Source organism: Notothenia rossii, assembly GCF_949606895.1.
Source record: "Notothenia rossii genome assembly, chromosome: 9".
NCBI lineage: Eukaryota > Metazoa > Chordata > Actinopteri > Perciformes > Nototheniidae > Notothenia > Notothenia rossii.
The window spans coordinates 8,489,747-8,512,684 of record NC_136907.1 but is presented as its reverse complement, the minus strand read 5'-3'; the positions used below and the strand labels follow the sequence as shown (position 1 = coordinate 8,512,684).

The 22,938-nt window shown below is 42.3% G+C and overlaps 1 protein-coding gene across 15 annotated transcripts in view; it reads right to left on the bottom strand.

The window, feature by feature from the left end:
• The window catches only part of synj1 (synaptojanin 1), a 35,160-nt gene that overhangs the window by 6,261 nt on the left and 5,961 nt on the right, over positions 1 to 22,938 (bottom strand). For 7 of the 15 annotated variants that reach the window (XM_079647824.1, XM_079647825.1, XM_079647820.1 and 4 more), the window contains 23 exons: positions 21,766 to 21,827; positions 20,340 to 20,436; positions 19,721 to 19,896; positions 19,562 to 19,643; positions 19,314 to 19,466; positions 17,528 to 17,693; positions 15,913 to 15,936; positions 15,295 to 15,486; positions 14,764 to 14,848; positions 13,680 to 13,820; positions 13,408 to 13,600; positions 13,169 to 13,327; positions 12,719 to 12,875; positions 9,635 to 9,761; positions 9,094 to 9,306; positions 8,933 to 9,011; positions 6,938 to 7,103; positions 5,957 to 6,136; positions 4,320 to 4,442; positions 4,106 to 4,144; positions 2,663 to 2,704; positions 962 to 1,014; positions 681 to 861 (listed from right to left, as the gene is read on the bottom strand). In XM_079647824.1, coding sequence (XP_079503950.1) covers positions 681 to 861; positions 962 to 1,014; positions 2,663 to 2,704; positions 4,106 to 4,144; positions 4,320 to 4,442; positions 5,957 to 6,136; positions 6,938 to 7,103; positions 8,933 to 9,011; positions 9,094 to 9,306; positions 9,635 to 9,761; positions 12,719 to 12,875; positions 13,169 to 13,327; positions 13,408 to 13,600; positions 13,680 to 13,820; positions 14,764 to 14,848; positions 15,295 to 15,486; positions 15,913 to 15,936; positions 17,528 to 17,693; positions 19,314 to 19,466; positions 19,562 to 19,643; positions 19,721 to 19,896; positions 20,340 to 20,436; positions 21,766 to 21,827 — 2,890 coding nt within the window. The remainder of the gene's footprint in view (positions 1 to 680; positions 862 to 961; positions 1,015 to 2,662; positions 2,705 to 4,105; positions 4,145 to 4,319; positions 4,443 to 5,956; positions 6,137 to 6,937; positions 7,104 to 8,932; positions 9,012 to 9,093; positions 9,307 to 9,634; positions 9,762 to 12,718; positions 12,876 to 13,168; positions 13,328 to 13,407; positions 13,601 to 13,679; positions 13,821 to 14,763; positions 14,849 to 15,294; positions 15,487 to 15,912; positions 15,937 to 17,527; positions 17,694 to 19,313; positions 19,467 to 19,561; positions 19,644 to 19,720; positions 19,897 to 20,339; positions 20,437 to 21,765; positions 21,828 to 22,938) is intronic. The other 8 variants (XM_079647830.1, XM_079647821.1, XM_079647831.1 and 5 more) reach the window with 4 other exon arrangements.

Below are 22,938 nucleotides of genomic sequence, written 5' to 3'. Positions count from 1 at the left end.
ATTGTTAACTTAGCTCACAATGGAAACAACGTCGGACATCTACAAACGCGTCCTGTATCCGATCTCAAAATGTGCCATTTGCACAATGTGTCATGTATGCAGCCCTTGTTTTGCACTTGCGCGCATGTCAAGGCACTTTGCGAGCGTCTACCGGCTCGGGCTGCATTTTACACCGAACTTATAATATACCGTTCGAAACATCTATTTGCCGCCGAACGCCACCTCGCTCAAGTCGACCCAAGTCATACCGTCATATACCGTATACCACGGTATGATGTCAGCAAGGTATGACGGTATGAAAAAAATGATCCCGCCCAAGCCTAGTGTGAACGCAACATTTCGGAACTATATCGGAGCTATACTGGGAAAAGTACTCCGGTGTGAAAGCGCCTATTGTGTTCTTTTTAACCAAATCTCTCTCAGAGGGGCGTGGGGAGGGGCTCCTTATTTTCATCTAAAGTAAGAGACAGAGAATCAGCACTTTTGAAACAGGGGTGAAACAGAGGGCATTATGGGTAATGCTGCAATGATCTGTTTGGTATTTGGAGCCAAACACTTCAGAGACATGTTTTGTATATATCTGAGAACTATAATATATTGATGAAAAACAGTGTAATAGGGGAGCTTTAATAACTGTTCTAGCGTTGTCGATTGCCCTTTGGGAAAACACTTTTCCTTACCCAGAGGCAGGTCCGTGGGTTTGGCCAGAGCAGGTCGCGGGGCCCCGGGGTGGTTGTCTGGGATGGGTCGAGGGGCCCCAGGATGCACCTCTGTGATGGGCCTGGGGGCTCCAGGGTGAGAGGGAGGTTGTTGGCGAGACTGAGGGGGTATGCTGATCACCCCGGCTCGAGGAGGGATATTCTGGATGATGAAAAAAGGAATAGAGAATAGAAAGTATTGACAAATTGGGTAAAAATCCGTTACAAATAGGATAATCTTTTGTATTCAGATGTATACTCACTGGTCTGGGAGCACCTGCAGGTCCAGTAGACCCCACTGCTACCTGGCCTCGCGCTGAAAGAGTACACAGACAAACGTGAGCCAAACATCTTACCATTTGATATTCATCAAGTAGGCTGTGTCCCCTGGAGAGAGATGTAAGGAATAGCAGTAGGAAGATGGGAGCAAATTAACAAAGATAACAGAATCACACACGAGTGCACTGAAACCCCCCCCTCAACCTATGACAGATCGAATTCCCCAGGGCTGACTTCATAATTAATGATGATTCAATCTTTCCCGAGCTGCAGTTGGTCTGGAGGAGAAGCAGGCCTTGTTCTGTGAGCCAACTGCTTACTACACACGCCTCCTCTTACGCTATTCTCCCACTGAACCCCTCTCAGTGCCCGCGAACATGTTCCCACGCGACTAAGATGTCTGCTTCTGTGTAATACTTCACTGTATGGTCACCCAAAGTAAGCTAACTCTGCTAATTACACACACCGCTGCTGTGAGGGTGGGATTCAGCTAACCTCACACACAAACGTCCAAATAAATCCACGTTGTTATTGTTTGTTTGTGTTTTTTGTAATCATTTTTTTCTTTTTGTACATACAATCAGTACAGACCATTGTCTCATTTGTATGCATATATGTTGCTTTCCACTTCTAAATGACAAACATTACTTATGCATTGTCGAAACGCAATAAAAAGATTTTTGATCAGAAACTTCCCGATAAAGATGTTGTTTAATGGAAATAACTCTTACTTAAATATGCAAAAACCCTTTACCTTCATCTAGACCACATGTGTCAAACTCAAGGCCCGGGGGCCAAATCAGGCCCTTGGTGGATTTTATTTCGGCCCGCAGGATAATTTCTAACTATTAGATCTGGCCCGCCGGTATATTGCACGCACACCTTCACTCAATCCTGAGGGTTTCCTCAGCTCAGAGCCTGAGCCCAAACATTGATGAACTTGCACCCAAGATGAAATGCCAAGTATCTGCTTGAACTAGCATCACAGAGCAGCAATCTGAGGCCCCGGCCCCACGAGGACGCATACGGCTAAACGCATAGGATTAACGCAAACGCAAAAAAGCTTCCGTCCACACGCAATGTTCACCGGATAGTGTCTGTCCACACGAGACAGCTCCGTTTAGCTCCAACCGCTGGAGAAGCTGCAGTACATATACAGGAGCCTGTAGGTGGCACTGTAACTTCCTCCACAAAAGCAGCGAAGAAGCATGGTTGTCATGGTTGCCCTTCTGTTTATTCTCCGCGGTGGGGGCCGAGGGAACCAGGCAGTTTTTCGCCAGTCAACGTGTGCTAAAGTTTAAATCTTCCGGACAAAATTATAAAAGTGCCGGTCAAATGTCTTCTTTGTTATTTATTGAGCTTAAACAAATGATTAACGACTCTATATAATATAATAATAAAATACACGGAGCCTCTTTTTCCTCCCTCTCTTCGGACAGCGTCAGAAAGAAATTAATGCAACTGGTTATTTAATGTTTAATGTTGTTTTTATAGGCAATCATTTTAGCTTTGTTAGTTCCAGGTTTAATATGTGCAATAATTTCATTTCAATAAGTTTTGCAATAAACATTGAACCTCGACTCGTACCGACTTTTTTATTTTGGCCCACTGTGTGTTTGAGTTTGACAGCCCTGATCTAGACTAATGCTAATTGAGGCTGCATGGTGCTTTTTGCCGGCACTCACCTGTGGCGGCCTCAGGCCGAGGAAGAGCGGGGCTTTTTGGTCCTTTGCAGCACAAAGGAAACCAAACGACATTAGTGTTAAACACAAAAGGGTAATACTGTACCTAATGACAACACGGTACAAGAAGCACTAGGAGGAGCGTATGGTGGTAATACTGCAGCCGAGCAGTGAAGCCTGAGATGCTGGGAGTCTGAATATCTTTCTGCCGGATGAGGATTTCCTCTAATCACAGTGGATTACTGCAGCGGAGCCCACATTAAAACCATTTTAAGTCTGGACAAAAGGGATTTTCCTTTACCCCATGTTATCTCCCCATGAAAAGACTATGATCACCATATCTATACCCGTTTAGTGCATTATAAAGTGATTCAAACAGACTTGATCTGATGCACATTGTCCCTATTGCACAACTTTTAGACTCAAACTAAATTATTACCAGCAACAGAAAACACCAAAGTATTACAAAGGGAAATGACTGCTCTACTTGTCATTCCTTTTTGTAATCATAACAATAGTTCATATGGATACATTATAAGTATAAACACAACTCAAAAGGAAGTTGAAAGAAAACAGTCAGATTTCATTTAAGTAAGCCAAATATATTTGTCCTACAGCCTACCAAACACATCTCTCTCTCTCTTACAAACACAACGGCCTGATAAGGCCCAGAATAAATAATTAGTCAACAGTGAACCATCAATGTCAATACAGGCATTGATGACTGGGTCAAGGACAACAGCAATCAGGGGACATTTAAAGCCTGTCCAGTTACCTTCACTTCTTCTCCTACCAAACGGTGAGCGAGGAAGTTGGCAATAGTCTTAGATTAAAAGAAGTAAACAATATTTTAATATGAAAAAACATAAACATTGTGAGTTACCAGCTACTCTATCTATCTACTCCTACGTTAAATACATTCGGAAGAGGCGGCAAAACCCACAAGAACACCTAGACTAGTAAATAACAACACTTGTATAGTACTCACAGATATATATCCACTAACATCAGAAATAACAGGGGAGTGAAATTAGACATGACTCATGAAATTAGACATGACCACTTGGCCTATTTACACATCAAATTGTATTCTCCGATTTATTTGGGTGGATAGCTTTTGGAACATTTAATTTAAGAAGTTAGTACGCTTTAACTGAACCCAAGTACAGTTCCAATCAGGTGCATCCAGTCAGGTTTAAGAGAGGCTTCAAGTCATCTCGATGGTCCAGTGAATGTATAGACTTTTGTGTCAAAGCATCACACAATCATCTGCACACTAACTTTGTTCTGTTTCAAACTGAAAGGAGCATTGCAACTGACAGCTTCCTAAATCAGGACTAATGCAATGTGCTTCTGTGGTGCGTCAGATGGAAAGTAGCAGCCGCTAGGTTGAATGCTTCAGCAATGTAAGCACATAAGCACACAGTCTCACTCTAATCACTTTACCTCCAGAGTGCCTTCTAACTGGCAGAGGGCTCATGCCTCCTTCAGGTGTGAGGAGAAGCAGTGGGACAAAGTTGAAAATGTTAACACCTGCTTTAAGTGTCTTATACTGTAACACGGTGATAAGTTAAATATCCACACTTGCAATGGAGGATTTTATTTGTATTCTTCGACGAAGAGCATGCTTGTGTAATTTAACAGAGGGTTGAAACCTTACCTGAAGGTGGTGGTGGGCGTTGAGGGGGTGCTGGTCTGGCTGGGGGGGCGCCGGGCCGAGGGGGCGGTGGGCGTTTGGGCTCCATAGATGTAGGGGCACCGGGCTGGAAGTCAACAGGAGGCCCTGGAAGGATTTAAGCAGTTCAAATGAAAAAGGGGGCGGTTTAACTGAGCAGAGTTTCACCATGTGCAATTGTTTCCAGAATATTTTTTTTGACGAGTTTACAAAATAATACTGTATTTTAAATGTTTGTTTTATTATAAAAAATGTTATTCTATTTTATCTTTATTTGTTTTACCTTGTGTGAATCCTGTTTTTCACTCTGACCCTGTTGCTGCTATAAACGCCTGAATTTCCCAACGGGGATAAGTTAAAGTGGACCTATCATGCTATATTTGAATAATATAGTGTAGGACCATACCTATATAAGGCATATTTATACTTTTTATTTTTCAAAATACCAAACAGATCATGCATTTTAGCCATTCCTCATTTCGCTCAATTTAACACCGTCTTTGCACGGGCTGATTCTGTGAGAACAGCACCATCTACAGGCCTGGGCATATGTACTACAGCGTCTCCAGCGCTTTGGAACGGCAATGTCCGAGGCTGTCTCCTCCTGATTGGTGGAGTTGCCCCAATAGCCGTAGCGCCACTTCTGTGACATCATAGAAGTGTTCAAATCTGGATCAGTCTGTATCAGATCCGTTGCAGCCCCTTTTTTAGAGATTTGGGTATGGAGGAAAATAGAGAGGGTTGGGTTTTCTGACACTTGGTGAGTTCCCTGGAACACCGGGGACACATATTCATGTAGAAAAGACGTACAAAAGTGCATTTTGCATGATAGGTCACCTTTAAGTCATCTTATCTTATATTCACACAATACAAACAAATTGGTTTTTCCACCATTTCTACTAAATAAAAAATTGGAGGATGTCTTGGTGACTTAAAAGTAAAGGTTATAATCACATAATTTCCTGTGAGCCGATCACACTGGTCAATCACACTGTAAATCAAGCCTTAGAATCGTATGGTCACACATGCAGAGCACACAGCACACAGTGAAATGAGTTCTCTGCTTTTAACCCATCCTAGTACCAGGAGTCTAGTACTAGGAGCAGTGGAAAGCTATTGTATAGCGCCCGGGGAGCAGTGGGGGGGGGGGTGTCCGGCCTTGCTCAAGGGCACCACGGCAGGGCCCAGGAGGTGAACTGGGAACTCTCCAAGAAGCAGTCCACACTCCATATTTAGGTCTGTTCGGGGACTTGAACCGGCGACCCTACGGCTCCCAGTCCAAGCCCCTGCTGACTCAGCCACTGCCTTATTTCTGTTAGTCTAAAGACAAACACACACATACGTTTTTTAAAGAGCACTCCATAAACTAGTTTCAAAAGGAAACTGGAAGACACACTACAAACCCTCTAACACTACACAGATTAAATAATCACACGTTGAACTTTACCTGGAAACTCATCCCTTAATGATGGGGGGCTTAAATCTGTTTCAGTGCGTTATAAACAGAACAGAATTAGAGTTTATATTCCAGCAGGCAGACACTGGAGCCTCAGCTGATTGTTGGACTGTGCGTTTAGCAACACGATACCAGGTGTGTGTCATGCTGCACATCTAATATTTACCCTGTGTTGGTCGGGAGGGTCCTCCACGACTCGGCCTGCTGGGGCCGGGAGGTTCTCCGTGGGTGGGGGAGGGACAGGGACTGCCGCGGGGGGAGGGGAGAGGAGAGGACCCAGGGGCGGACCCTGCTCCAGGCTGAAGGTGCTGGGGAAGGATTTCCTCCACTTCATCGTCCACATCACCTGGGAAAAGACGGCAGGAATTCATCAATCCATGCCCGCTGATCGTCTTTCTTTGTACTCCCCCCACCCCAACCCTCCCTTATATTGTAAAGCAGTTTTGAGTCCCAGAAAAGCGCTATATACATATAATGTATTACAGTGGTGGGAAGTAGTGGAGTACAAATACTTCGTTACTGTACTTAAGTACATTTCTCTGGTATCAGTACTTTACTCCACTACTTATTTTTCTGACGACTTTTTACTTTTATTTCTTACATTTTGAATACAAATACATGAACTTTCTACTTCTTACATTTCCCAAACAGGCTGGTTCCTTTAGTCTGAATGTGTGTTTGGTGGCGTGATCATTATTATTTAGAGTCATTGCGTGCCTATTGATTTGAACACGATCCGTGTATCCATCATTTCCTGGTCTTCTCTAAAGAAGAGGGACCGATGAAAACGTTGTCACGTTGCTGTTGTTCAGCATGGAAACATTCATTAGCCAACAATGACATTATTGTTAATATAAAGGGAGGTCAGGTACTCTTTAAAACAGCTGCTAGTTATGGGTACTTTTTACTGAAGTACATTTCAAAGCCCATACTTCTTTACCTTTACTTGAGTAAAGAAGTTTAGTCAGTACTTCTACTTTTACCAGAGTATCTTTAAACACGAGTATCTGTACTTCTACTTGAGTAAAGGATGTGTTTACGTTTGCCATATCCGATGTATTATTATTATGTACTTGAAACTAGCCAGGTTAATAGAATCCACATTTCTGAAGTAAATGATTGGTATTGTTTAGCCATTGTCCCTCACCTTCCATATCGTAATCCTCATCGCCCATGTCCGTGTCTTCAGCGAGCAGCGTGGAGCTCGCTGAGGTGGGGATGCTTCCACAGATCCTCTCCACGCTCATCTCGTCCTCAAGATTCTTGATCCAGCCTGGACTCTTAAGACGGATGTCGATCATCTTGCCGAGGACCTACAATATAACCGAGGTAATAGATGAAAGAAGTAGAGATGGTTAGAATTGACAGGGGGCATTAAAACAATTCGTGTTTTTTGATTTAAATGATAAAGATTGATACACATTTTATATTACTAAGACTTAAAAATGAACTAATACAGTTGTGAAGGCCACACATTGATTAAAGGTGTTTCTTCTAAACTGTAGTAAGTAAGTCAAGTTTACTTATCAAGCGCTTTTCACAGACAAAGTCACAAAGTGCTTGACAAAACAATAAAACATTATCATAGAAATCGTACAATGATAAATGAACAAACGTGTTAAGAAGTCATAAAAGCACCAAAACATAATAAAAACACAATGAAAACTAAATAAAAACGTAGTATAAAATAGAATAAAATCAAGCAGACCGGTTTACCAAACGCCTGCCCAAACAGGAATGTCTTTAAATTAGCTTTAAGTCAGCAGACCGTAGATGAGTGGGCAGAGCGTTCCATAGCTTAGGAGCCACGGCTTCGAGCGCTCGGTCACCGCGGGTCTTAAGGTGCGTACGTGGGACAGACAGTAAATTGTAGCGGCAGGGGGAAAGGTTTAAGGCATGCTGTTTTATCATGAAATGAAATGAACTATGAAACATGCATATTATCCTCGCAACTGCAATTGTTAATGTCCACTGTTATGTACGTCGCGGCGCGCCCAGAGGCTTGTTAGTGGGCGCGTCACCGGGACGCTAGCGGTTGGTTCTCACGGGAGGAGGAAGCGTGTGTGTGGCGAATGAGGATATTCAGCAGGATATTTAAGTTTCCTCAGCATGTATATATGTTCAAATGCAACGGGGGAAGTAACTGAAAGTACCCGTTTGTGGATATTGCATCGACTAACCTGGAAGCACGTCTCCGTGGAGAGGACGCGCACAGATAGAGAGCGATTCTCTCCAACAGAGGGTGAGATCGCTCCTTTGTGTCACGCCGATCATCGTGTTTTCCTTTTTTGTGGATTATAGCCTAAATAGGCCTACAAACATTTCCGTTTTTTGCTGCAGGTGGGGCGCAGGAGCCAGGGCCGTTTCTAGCTTTTTGGGGGTCCCATGCAAGATGCTGTTTGGGGGGCCTAGTTTTTACAGTTTTTTAACTACAATGGGGGGATTCCGAAGCCTTTAAGAGGATCTGTGGAGACGCATCAATCTGTTACACTTTAAGAGGAAAACAGGCTGATTTCACGAAAACCAAGCAATTAGAACTTACAAAAAATGATATTAAAAAGGTAAACAATAAGAATCCTCTATGTCAATAAATGCAAGAGATGCAGCATTTTCTCAACAATTTGACAGCCCAAAGATGATTTGGACTTTTTCCCTACAAACACACGCCACAGCTTTGTTATCATTGCAGTTTAGTTGTGTTTATATCCTACATTTGATTTTTAAGCATATAATGCTTCACCGAATTCATGTCTACAAATAAAGACAGCTAATTTGAATTCTCCCCAAATATATTGAGGCTGAACCTGAACTTTCAGCTAGTGGCCGCGGGGGCCCTATGCATCTGCACAGTCCGCCTATAGGAAGAAACGGCACTGGCAGGAGCAACAGCCTTTTTTTCAATGAACTATCGTGGCCTGAATTAGGCAGTAAAGACAATTTCGGTATATCGCCGAGCTGACTTTTTGTTGAGTTTTGTTTGTGTTTTGCTTGGCAGGAAAACTGTGAATATAATTGAATAACGTATAAAACCTGTCTTTGTTTATTTTGTGAATGTGTGGATGTAGACAGTAGTAAATACACTTCCGTGGGGACTATACACAGTGAATTTTTGATCGTTGATCGTTACACAGTGATGACTTACAGTGGAAGCGCTGAGAGAAAGAGCAGCGAGAGCAGAGTAACCTTCCAGGAAAGTCACCCACATCTTCTCCTCCACAAACCTGCATAAACAAGGACATGGTCAATGCAGTCTCAGCGTCTGAAGGTGATGCGTGTCTGTCTGTGTCGGGATGTAAGTCTCACCTGATGAGGATGACGTCCCCAAAGTTAGTAAACTTGTCCAGCAGCTCGTCTATGAGCTCATCGCTGAAGTAATCGTCGGGGCCGGAGGCGCAGAGTGACACCAGGATGGTCCCGTCTGGGGGCCCCTGCAGGGCGATGACCTCTTTGTAGACCTGGTGCCGCGCCTCGGGGTCCACCTCCAGGATGTCCACGTCTATGATCGACACCACGGGCCTAAAGAAGGACAGGAGGATAGTGATGTTTAATTAAAGAGTTAATCACACTTCAGAGGATATGTGATTAGTTGGTTCAACTTTACACGACTAGATGTGACATAAGAAGGAAATGCAGCAAATGATATTGCTAAAGGTGAAACGGTTATACACAGTCAGGTCCATAAATATGTGGACATTGACACCATTTTCATAATTCTGGCTCTGTACACCACTACAATTAACTTGAAATTAAACACTCAATATGCGCTTTTAGTGCCAACTTTCAGCTTTAATTTGAGGGTATTTACATCCAAATATTTATGGACCTGACTGTATATGTATTTTACCTGTGGTCTGAGGTCTTAAGTTCAGCCCTGTTGTAGAACTTCAGCGTCCCAGGGTTCCAGGGGTTGTCCGGATCGTCCTCGTTCTCCCCAGACGCAGTACTGGCTCCGACTACATTCATCTCCTCAGCTGCAAAACACACACAAATTTAAAATTATGACTAAAACATATTTTTAACAGTGTTGAAATGTTGTCATGAGTTCTGAAATAGAAGGGTACGTATGGGCTCAGAACAGTCTCAAAATACACACATGCACACAGAAGGATTGAAACTTGTATTTCATGATGCGCAAAAGGATCCACACTTGTGTTTTTCAATGCACACACAAATGTGTTCCGTTTCATATACATGAAAATAAAATCCAAATACAGAAAAAAGTTTTACATACGTATTTTTGATCCTCACATATTTGTTTTCCGTTTAAAACCTCTGAACCTGCAAACACAAACCGCTTTCTGTGCACGGATCGCTGTGCATTCGTGTGTGGGTTTTTTGAGACTCCCCTGACGGTCAGCCGATTCGTACTTGTAATCTTTTCTATCTATAGCCAATCAGATGTCTCCTCAATTCTAAGCCAATCACATGAGCGTGCACAGGACACCTCCACTCTCAGTACATTGCCACTTTCCGAACAGGAAATGCACGCAAATACAAGCCTTTACATTATTAAGGTACAGCGCCACTTTCCGAACTATTGATGAATGCTTGTGTGTACACAAAAACGGCAGGCAAAACGTTTTTAAATGTGTGTTCCCTGTATGGCGAATACAGCTGCTTTATTTATGTCTATATGATGTTGTTGTGAGTGTGGAGGGAGCAGCTACAGGTTAGCTTAGCCTAATCGATCAGTGCACTACGAAGCCAGTGCTAGACAGTGAACTGTCAACGGGGGGAGCCCCGCCGGTCATTATCGGCCGATATTCACTGTTAATAGTTTGATCGGTGCTCTCTATAAAGGCCGATCAGGAGACCTGGATCTGATCGATATGGACATAAACGCGAGAGAAGTATAGAGAGAGAGATCAGATCAGCTGCTGAGTCTGACGGAGACACGCAGCTCTGCATGATCACCTGAAGCTCCGCCCTCTGTTTAGCTAGCTGACCGGACTGCGCAAAATGCGTATATGAAGCGTCATGAACGCAAGAAATATTACCCTCGTGGGGGCGCGCTCATGTGATTGGCTTAGAACAGAGGTGCCCAGTACGTCGACCGCGGTCGACCGGCAATGCTGGTAGATCGCGAGTCATTCATAAATTAAAAAAAATCCAGCTCCGTTAAAATAGACAAAACAGGTTTTGACTCCTCCTCCCTTGGCCTCCCTGCCACTTAATTCAGGAGTTGACTTGATTGACAGAAAAAGCGACCTATTGCTTTCCAGTCTGTTAACCCAGAATGCAAAGCGATACAAAATCAGTCAAGTGCCGGGAGAGACAAACAACAAAATGAGTGCGGGAACGAGCAAAAAGCTAAAGACATACCACTTCCACACAGAATGGGAGGGAGAATCTTTTTTTGTGATGTCACATTCAAAGTTTATTTGCCTTATTTGTAAAGCAAGCGTCGCTCTGCCAAAGAAAGGTAACGTGGAGAGGCATTATCGGAGTGTACAAGGCATATGACAGCGACTCCCCTCCGAGTAGCGAGTTGAGAAAGAGAAAGGTCATGTATTATTGCTACACAAACATTATCTCTTAGTCTTAGTGTCGCCAACTCGTTTCTAACATGCAAAAAGACAAACAAATGCGTCTATGGTCGGTGTATTTTCTATCTTTCCAATCCAGAAGAGATCTCTCTCTCCCCCGTCTGTTTGCAAGGGGGCGGGGCAGTTTACACACACGCATCTGCTACATGCAGCAACACACGGAGGAGATGGTGGAGAGAAGCGCTCCAAGGTGTGGTTACATGTTACCCGTCTTGAGGTGGACAATGCTCGTCACCAAAAGTGTTTAGCATGTAAGGGCGGTAACACGAGCAATTTGTCTAAACATTTAGCAAAAGTGCACCACATTCAGACGGAGGAATGCACCGGGTTCGACTGTCTTTCTAGTAGCTCTGTAGCCCCATCCACGAGTAACGTTTCCACGTCAGGTGTTATGTATGCTAGCAGCAACACACGGAGTTAACTACATTATACAAACATGGGTTAATGATTAGAGGTAACTGAGTTATTTATTTTGTTAAAGTTTCAGCTATTCTGTTTCCAGTTCTGTCCTCAGATTATTTAATAAGATTTGTTAAAACATTGTTGTTTCTTTTGATGTGAAATATTATTTATTTAATTCAAATAAAAAGCAATGTTAATTTTGTTCACAATTTGTTAAGTTAATTTAATAATATATGTATTTTTGAATCAAGTATTCATCTTTATTGTCTTCATTGTTAGTTTCCACATGCCTAAAACAACCTCAAACTAAATCTAAAAGTTGACGGCTAAATAAGAGCCTTTGAGAAATTGTGCAAGGCACACAGTGGTAGTCCGAATATTCGATTAATCGTTTCATTATTCTATAGATTAATCGATAATCAAATTAGTCGTTTGTTGCAGCCCTATTGTAGTTATCCCATGTAAAAATAAAACGTGTTATTCAGCAACCCTTGCAATTTGGGATTTTATTTTTGGTTGGTAGACCTCGGTTAGCTGGTCATTTCAAAAGTAGCTCACCAGCCAAAAAAGTGTGGGCACCCCTGGCTTAGAATGAAGGAGTCATCTGATTGGCTATAGATAGAAAAAATTACAACTACGAATCGGGTGAGCGTCAGGGGAGTCTCAAAAAACCCACACACGAATGCACAGCGATCCGTGCACAGAAAGCGGTTTGCGTTTGCAGGTTCAGGGGATTTAAACGGAAAACAAATATGTGAGGATCAAACATACATATGTAAAACTTTTTTTTGTATTTGTATTTTATTTACATGTATATGAAACGGAACACATTTGTGTGTGCATTGAAAAACACAAGTGTGGATCCTTTTGCGCATCATGAAATACAAGTTTGAATCCTTCTGTGTGCATGTGAGTTTTACGAGACTGTTCTGAGCCCATAGGTACGAGATTATTTAGAAATATCTGAAGAGGCTCTGCACCTGTTTTGTCGAAGTTCCACTTCCTCCTCTTCCAGAGAATGCGGTCGGTCCAGGCCGGTGTGCGGCACTTCTCACTGGTGTCATAGTCTTCTGAGAAGAGGTCATACTTATAGGTGGGAGCAAAATCTAACTTGCCCTCGATAAAACCACGGAAAACCTGTGGAAAGGACAATCATTGATCAAGTAAGGGGTGGGAATTTGCTTCCTCCTACTTCTTTTCGGACACATATGATTTATTATTATTTATTATGTATTTTAACAATACGGTATTCTGTTTTTCACTTTTTTTTAAAAAGATTTTTTTAATCTGTTCGAAATAAAGATTGAAATGAAATGAAGACATTTCTGTATTAGTATGTGTAATGCTCAATTCCGTGGTACAAACGTTTCTGTTCTGAGGAAATGAAAGTTATTAGTGATGTGAGCATGCAGGTCTACAGTAGTTCATACCAAACCAGCATTTTTCTGGTCAAACAACTGATCCCCAGCTGTCAAGGCATCCCAGTTCTGCTGTTTGATGAGCTCTTTCACTTCCTCATTGGGCAGGCCGATTCGATAGTTGAAGTCTCCGCACCAGAAAACGTAGTCATGCGAGTACAGCAGACGACCCTGGCAAAACGAGACGTATGTGGTTTAGTAATGTTACGGGAAAATGTGCTTTTAAATCACTTGTTGACAGGAAAAATTACCATGGGGAAAGTCAGCCTGCGCGTGATCTCATTGTAGTCGTCATTTCTCTCCTTGACCTGTGACTGGCCAGCAGCAAAGTGGGAGCAGACGACGCAGATGCTGGTGGTGTGGAAGAGCATGCGGATGGCCACACCTCCTTTATTCCCTGTAGCCCCGCCCATCCCAGTTTTTACAGTATCCACAGCAACATCCCTGGAAGAAATATTGAATGATGAGGATATCTGTTCCTAGAACTGGGATTTTCTCTCATGAGAGTGTATACAGTTCTTACCTGATGTAGGGTGCGTGCTGTGGGCGGATGAAAACAAACAGACAGACTCCCACCAGCTGCTCTGAAGCCAGCAACACATACTTGTGGTCCCGTGATAAGTTTTTTTGTAGCTCAGCTGCCCAGAGTTTCTGGTTTGTAGTGCTAAGACAAAAAAAAAAACATGTTTTTATATTGCAGAAACCACAGAAAGACAAGGCAAAAACATAGTGTGGGTAAGGTGCTGTTTACCCGAGAACGCAAACGGTTGTATCCGCTACTTTTCTCTTTCGTATAGCCCGTTCGTTCACACGAGGCCGTAACGGAAACGCGGAAACGGACCCCTAAAACGATAACGGGTCCCAAGGTGGATAGATCTGCAGACGGAACGCTCTGGGGGGGCAAACGGCTCAGTGTGTACGCCCTATACGATCATTTCCTGATAACAATGAAGCCATAGCCCCGCCTCTCCTGCTCACTGCTGTAGCATGGTCAGTAGCTACTGCTAGTTCTACTGCTACTGACCGTGCTACAGATGTTAGTGCAAAATCTACAGCTCCTCTACCACAACCATCAGCGACAAGTGGACATGGAGACTTACATGAACTACATGTTGCTCAATCCGCCGCGGGGCATAAACAGAAGGGCAACCATGGCAACCATGCTCGGGGTGTCTTCTTCGCTGCTTTTGGTGTATTTTGTGGCAGAAGTACAGCGCCACTTACTGGCCCGGCATATGTACTACAGCCTCTCCAGCGCTTTCGAGCCGTCTCGTGTGAACGGAAGACTTTTTTGATATCGTATTCGGTTCGTTTGCGTTTCGTATGCGTGTAAATGGGGTCTCAGAGGGACCATTAACAATGTAATATGTTCAAATATAAGGATGTTACAAAATCCTAATGAGTAATAATAGCCTTGTCAGCTCTGCTTAATGATCATAATTCCAGACCTGAATAAATCGTGGCCACATTTGAACTCCCATATCCTTTTTAATGCAAGTCATGCATTTCATTTCTCATTGTTTTAAGTAAAAACAGCATTAGTGTTATGAATACTAGCCACAAAGCAGACAGGTCAGTTATCTGAGGCTACATCATTGCATACATACCTCGCACTGACAATGTTTCCAGCATTCAGTTCAACCATTTCCTCAAAGCCTATGGCAAAGATATCTGGGGGGTTGGCTTTGCTGTCTGTAAAGAGAAGAAACACAAAATGTTCAACATCCTGTCTGGTAAAGAAAATGATGATCATATATAATTGTATGAAGACTGTGTGAGCAATATAGTGCTTTAATCAAAATAAGTCATACCTATTGTTCACAAGCAAATGCAAATACTGAAGTAAATATACTGTATAAACAGAGATATGTCTTAATCAGTCTCTTCATGGAGTCTTGCCAGTTACTTATGACCACATAATAAACAAGATACTGTATAGCATTTGAGGTATTTAGCAAACAGATAAGAGAGTGGTATCTTTCTTCTCATCAAAATCCTTTCAAGAATGCAAATACCAGTATAACCCAAAACATCAAGCTATTTCTTACACCTAATAAATAAGAGCAACCCTATCAAACACCATGTCCAGACAGTAAATTCATCCCCAGTGAGTATGTTTTATTAAACCACAGACATACCCTGGAAATCAGGATGGCCTGCCTTCTTTGGAGCATCCAACAGCCAGTCGTTGAGCGTCTGGTTTCGGAAAGCAATGCTGCGAAACTGTTTACCCCCGTTAACATTCCAGGTGCCGACACACACGCGGATCTGCTTGGGCTTCGTGTATTTATGGTAGTTCTGACACATTCCCAGCAGTACTCTTGGAGAGGCTTTAGAGGGGAGGAGAGCCGGATTAGAGTGTAAAATGTTTGAGTGTTTGGCATGCAGGAAGGGTGGCATACAGGAAACAAAACAATAACAGGAAGAAAATAATCAATGGGAGAACATCAAAATACAACAGAAGAACACTGATGTAAAACATGGGGGATGGGAACATCCAAATCATCAACGTTGGTAATGGTTCCCTTGTTTCAAAATCTTTACACTAAATAATGTGGAAATGTCCTTGCAAAATTCAGCATCCGCTTACTTTTAAACACCATTTCAAAAGCCTGGTTGTTTGCATCAGACAGAGGGTAACCGCTACCAACATTGGGTTTTAAATAAAAGAACAATAACGAACACAAAAAAAACGACGACGACTGTGATGAGATGAAAACATCCATCCACTGTGGGCAGTCTGCCAGTTACTATACCTGATTGCAAGATGGGCTCAGTGACTAATATTGTGAGCAATGAGGAGAGAAGGGAGAGAAGGGCGGGTTAACCAGTGCTTTAACGGATCATTCTAGCAGTCGGTCAGCTTTAATCTAACTGGGACAGATAGCTGACACATGGAGATTACACTCGACGCAGCGCACGCAAACCCTGCTATGAGTAAGCTTCTGGCTAACAGGGATACAACAGAGACACGTCAAAACTCGTGAAAATAGGCAAACAATTCCTCCCTGATAAGAGCAGAAAAGACACATTTTCTCAGCATTAGAGAATATGAAAGCAGCATTAGTTATGTCAGGGTATATGAAGGAATCCTGAAGTCAAATGTAATTCCTTTTAAGACCTTTTTTAAGACCCTTTCCTACATTTTAAGACCTCATCGCCACTTTGAGTTTTAACCGGTTACATTGGCGACACTTTACCTCACATTGACTATATACCAGTGGCGAACCGTCAGGGCCTTCAAGGTATTCAGAGAATACCCTGGAACACTCAGATAAAAAAAAAAAAAATCGATTTAATTATATAAATAAAATGTAATAAAATGTATATAAAATGAATAAATGAGAATGGTATCTGTGTTGTTGATCTGTAATATCACAGTGTTACGTTGATTTGTTTGTCCTTCTCGGACCATGCACTACGCATTTCAGTGGTTTTGTGTTAGAAAAGAAAGCAACCAATCAGATCTTGTTCTGGGTCTCTGGGTCGAATATCCTTCAGCCAAGGTATTCTACATCCTTGATAGAATGCCCTGGCCGTTGCAATGAATGAGAGCGTACGTTTGGACTGACAGTTTGATCAACCAATCATATATTGATTTGCAGCCAATGGGCGTGTTCTTTCAGAGTTCCCCTCGGTTCCAGGGTACTCTATAAGGCCCGCTAGTTAACTGGCTCGAGACAAAGGACCTAGATGAATGCGACGAAGCAATTCATGCCGTTTTATTGTTTTTAACGTTGAAATGACAAGTGCAACAGGTGAAGATGAAGTTGTTGCGGAATTGTTGTGAGTACCCTTTCCAAGACAACAATTCAGTGAAAAGACGGACATTATAATGCCGCGGAGGGGGGGGGGAGGGGGGCAGCGGCGGCTGGGTGTGTCTACAGAAGGTCCAGTTGTCATAGCCACGGTTCGCCACTGCTATATACAGTATTGATTGTCCTTCCTCCTTATCTTTCAACCATTTGGACGCAGACTTGCATTTCCCCATAACGATGTTGCTTAGCAACCGGCATAAACGGAGCTTCGCGCGCTATCAAGCAGTGAGCGTGTGATGTCCTGTTCAGATGACGTCAAATCCAACGGGATGCCATAAATAAACTACACAGAATCACACTACACACCTACGCCATGATTACATTCAGGCAGACTGTAGAATACAACCTCTTTGGACCATTTATAGACACTTATTGAAAACAAGCCACAAAATGTAATACCTTGGAATTTGCCGTTTTATACTTTTTAATAGCCTTCATTTTCACTAAATTGATTTATCAACTTTTAATACTTTTTAAGACCCCGCGGACACCCTGTATTTATATGTACATTTTAGTGATAAAAAAAATACATCCTATATTGTAAAAGAGTTACCATAAAGACTGGAAGTGGTGAGCAAGGCTCGAGCTTTGTCCGCCAGATCGCTGTTGAGTGTGGAGCCCAGCCTCAGGATGTCTATGGCCTCCTGCTTAGAGCTGTCGAAGAAGTTGTTCTGGATGGTCCTCGTCACAGAACGAGCGCCATCTTTTAGCTTTCCAACCTACGAACAGACGCACACAAAAAACACCCAGATTATTAGCTCACCTCTTACTCGGTGTGAGAAATAGTCTGTCGTTCACACACCAACCATGGAAGAGAAGAAAAGCAGGAACACATCAGAGAGATCCGAGTAATATAGATTTATGAACTGACCAGGAAGGATCAAAACTTCACAGGAAGGTTTTTCTGATTGATGTGGTTTGATTTAATGCCACATGGTGATCATTTTAATTGGTTTGTCTTTGTTCATCCAATAGAAACAGATAATGTGAGACAGGAAACGATGCTGCAGTAAGATCACTCAACACGTGAGGGCACCATATCAATCTCCTTTGTTTTCTTTTTAACTTGATTTCTGTGGATCAGTAGAGGTCCGTCTCCATGGAGATTTCAAAGTTGCCAGGTCAAGACAGTATACATAACACGGAGGGACACATAATCAAGTTTTTAAAAAAATAACCCCACCTATCCCATCCTCCATCCTCATATAACCCACAGACACTGAAATCAATAATGCACCAGAAATAGACCGACGGTTAAAATACAACATGGACTGGCTTGTTAACTTACCACAGAGGGAGAGAGGTCCAGAGGAGAGCAGAAAGAGACAGCACACAAGAGTTAAGAAACTGAAGCACACAGTTCTACACACAGAGGACCAACGCTGTCACTGCATGCACCGTAGCACACAACTAGACATTATTTAAAGTGCTATTTATGGTTTAAGATCAAAGTTAGAAGGTGACCCCCTTTGTTCGGTCAATTTGAAGAGAATTCCACTTTACAGCTCAGAGCCATTTCTTGTGATCTTCCCTCAAGCTGCAACGTTAGCTACATTAGCAGACCATAACTAGACTATGTATTTAGTAAATAATTCTCATGCAGTGCTTTATTTCTCCAAGCAGTATCAACAACTGAAAGGACGGTGTTACTAGGGATGTAACGATACCAAAAACTCACGGTACGATAATATCGCGATACAAAGTCCACGGTACGATATTTATCGCGATATTGAAAAATAAAGAAAAAAAATGTGAATTTCTTTTTTTTCTTTTTTTTTTTTACTTGAATTTCTTTTTTCTTTATTAAATAATAAATCTGATTTGTAAAGCATTTTAGTCGGATAGTAGTATTTTAAAGTGTCAACAATATAATAATCAGACCCTGCAATAGAATAAATCTGTGCATTGTCTCTCCACCACTTCAAAAACAATACAGTTTTTGCCAAGAAGGTGAGGCTTATTGACAGGGCGAGATATAAATATACTGTTGGTACTTGTCAATGTCTCTAGGTATGTACATGTAGCCCTGTAAATACCATGTCCTTTTGTGTTATCTGTTGTTTTATGTTCATGTTGTAACCTACTTGCTGCCATGTTGGACAGGTCTCCCTTGAAAAAGAGATCGATGATCTCAACGGAACAATCTGGTTGAATAAAGGTTTACATTTTTTTTTTTTTTTAAACTACGGTAGATTTTGTCATTCTCACGACGGTATTGAGAAATTTATTTACCGGGTATTCGATATATCGTTACATCCCTAGTTGTTACTGGTGGCTGAGGCTACGAATTGCTGTGAACTTGTATATTTATGGGTATTAGGCGTGTCCATATTGTGTACCTTGGCCTTGCCATCCAGAGCACCGGTGCCCGCGTAGATCTTACTGACGGAGTCGCCGTTCGCAGACCACATGGTCCTAAAAACCTCCTGGAACCTGGCCACCAGCTGGGGTTTCTCTGTCAGACCCATTTCCTCCAGCTGCTTTGGGAGCATCTGGGGAGGTGAGGAACAGGAAGTAATAACTATAAGCATGAACTCAGAAATATATGGATGTGACGGGAATCATATGCTCAAAAGAAAAGTCTCACCTCAAGGGCGAAGAAAGCCTGAACACTGTTGGTTCTGTCCAGACAGTCCAGGCAGTTTGTCCTCAGGGTCCCACCTTGAGTTCTACAAAGACATGTTCAAATGTTAAGAATCAAAAACTCCTTTATACTTAATTTATACTTGTTTGTATTGATTTTCACCTTGCAATGCCCGTCTCTCCAGAGTAGTAGAAGAAGCCACACTCCTCTATGAACTTGCTGAGGTAGGGTTTCAGGACACTGTGCAGTTTGTCGGCCTTTCCCCCCTTCACATTTTGATGGTAGTCGAAGTTCACCATTTTCACCGCTGTTGCATGCTCTGATGCCTTCAGGTGACTCTGAGCGTGACAGAGAGAGTAGGAGGATTATCCGCTGAAATTCTAACTGAATGCAAAACTGTTGTGCGTGCAAGGCCTGTCCCAGCACGGACATGCATATTTCCTCTAACACAAAAGATGGACATTCAAAGAACTTTGACTCAAGTTTGCCATATAAACAATATGTGAGGCATTTTTTAAAGTGCTTCCCACAGCTTAAGAAACATGATATGTTTTCGTATACAAAGTGAAAATTAAGTTTTGTTCTGCGCACTAGAGGAAACAAAATATTCCATTATGGCAAACCAGAACATTTCTTTACTAGTAATACAAATATTTACTTTTTTAAGACAAATGTAGTTTCCTCTGTGGATTAGATTAAGCTCGGACTGATTCTGTATTGTTTGAAGCATCAGACAGGAAGTACACGTCAGTGTCAAAGGACGACAAATAGCTTCCCTCACCTGAAAAGCTTTGCTGAGCATGTGTTCCCCTTCCTTACTCCCAAGCAGGTTGATGATCACCTGTTTACCATACAACCTTCGCAGTGTGGTGAAGTGTCTGGACAAAACATAATATGCATTGTTAAGGTAAAGACAACATCACAGACTAATAGTACACCTATTGCAGCATTTATCATAACACGTCAAAGTCTCCATGCTTGGTACCAATGGTATATAGATAGATAAAAACACAATAAAAGCAAATGACTTTAAATAAAATATGAAGACACATTAGAAATGGCAAGGATATAAGGACTCAAGCTTCCCTTTTGGCGTCAACAGTGAGTTATTAATGTGGGAATATAATTACACGCATGAGTGGAATTAATCCAAGAGTGCACAAAACAGTTTATTAGGGGGGGAAATAGTTTTGCAAAGCAGTAGAGATTAGTGGAAGGAACAGTGTCCAAAAGAGGCACTTCAATAACCACAGGCCTCACCATCAAGTGTTAAGAATATTGCAGACATGGATTAAACATCAGCAGGATCCAGGAGCAAGAACATCAGACAAAGGCTACGAATACAGAGTTTCTAAAAATATGTTCTTGTTGGCCTTGTACTTTAATAGGCATTTTTAAGATAGACATAAACTGTAAGGCAGCCACTGCAAACAAGAAACAACTAGATATAGCAACCGATGAGTCATGAGTACAGATCTGGACAGATATTGAGAAAGACTGGCTGCATTGCCAACTATTTAGTGTGAGAAAAAAGACACATTTGCTGTAAGATACAACTGGTGCACCATCTGACAAGCTTGTCTTAACACGTTCAGCGCGGCCGCTCGGAGAGGGAGGCTACAGAAAACAGATAAGGATGAAGCCAGACACGGGACAATCAAGGAGTGCCACGGTGATTAGAGAGATCAGCTTCTAGCTAGAGAGCCTGAGTTTAGCCCAGTGACTGACATCCCATCTGGCTGCATCAAACTAACCAATCTAAAGGGAGCTGTTATGTTGGTAACCCTGCATCTGTCACTAGACAGGGAGAGCAACAACCATTTTACTGACCGCCTGGTCTCCAAAATGAACTTCCACTTAAGACAAGATGAGTAATCAAAGACTCATGTGGTAGCATAGCTCTTTGTCCAACATTCTAAGTAGAGCTTGGAGGCATAAGAAATATGCAAAGAAACTGTCTGCAATACATATTAAAGGCAGAGGGGGACAGCTGATCAAGGGCTACCAATTTGTCCTTTCTGTTCTCTGCAGTAAACCGGCTTCTGAGGACACACTTCTATGAACATCTAGCCCTTTAGGAGTCTGAATAGCCTCTCTATGTTCTGCCCTGGGCACTGCTGCAGGAGATGTGGTGTTATGGTGTCTCCTCTGCCCCTCAGAGGAATAGAAATCACACACAAACACAATACACAGAACATTTTAATTACCTTTCGAATGCGGGCGCATTTGCCTCAAATCCTCTAGACAGTTTGACGCGATGAGAGCCGACCTGCAGGTCAGAGACAGCAAGACAAGAAAGACACAAGTCACAGTGTCCTTTTTTATTTAATACACATTTTAAAAAAGGGACGTTGCAGAAACACACATGCTGCAGATAACCAGAAATCCTGGTGGTGAAAACCGAAGTTGGGATATACATTTTGAATGCAACATTTGGCCAACGTAGTGAAAAAGAAACAAAAGAGTGTCGAACAACGACAGCAACACGGGGTCAGCGGAGGGAGATGTGTTCTTTCAGAGACACTGAGCAGCAAAGAAATCCTGTTGCCTGTCACCTTATTGGGTCTTTTTTGTTTTGCTTTTTTGCCCATTTTAGCGTATATTTTCATTTTGCTTCCCTCAGTAGAAACACCAAAGAGCCTTACAGAGAAGTAAAGGCAGACATGAACACACCTTGACAGGTTGAGCATGACACAGAGGATTTGAAAAGGAAATGTACTCTCTGCACTGCAGGTCCCTACTTGTCCCCTACCCATCTCTGCCTTTGCATTACCATTCTCAATTTGTATCTTGCTTCTCTTCCTGTCTCTAATTGCTTGTCATCAACTCAATAAAATAAAATTGAATCACCCTCCAATTAGGGTTCTTCCTCTTCCGCTTCCTACTTGTCACTCAATTCAGGTCCCAAGCAAAATACATCCATTCTGCGTCAAACCAGTCAATGATTGTCACTACTGCGTGGTCTCCGGGGACATTAAGGGACAGCATTTCTGCATGTGTCCAAATTGGCTAGGCTTGTGTTTGCCAGTGCTAGACCTTTTGCTCCATGCTGCTGCCATTTTGTCACAACTTCCTTTCCATGCTGTTGTGCAAGCCTAACATGCATATTTAATAACTTCCTGAGATAACATCTGAAAGGACTCGAGTAACAGTTGTACACCTTAGAACAAAACCCATTCACATCCTACTCAAACTCTATAACATAACAGCTGGAGTCTAACTGGTCCTCTTTAACTCACGCTGATTGTATACTACTAAGATACATTTCAAAGTCACTTACGTCATGCCACCTACAAGAACATTAATCATGGAATATTCATCAGTTATTTGGACCTATAATTGGTTGAGACCTTTGAGTGCACTTCTTAAAATCTAGTACT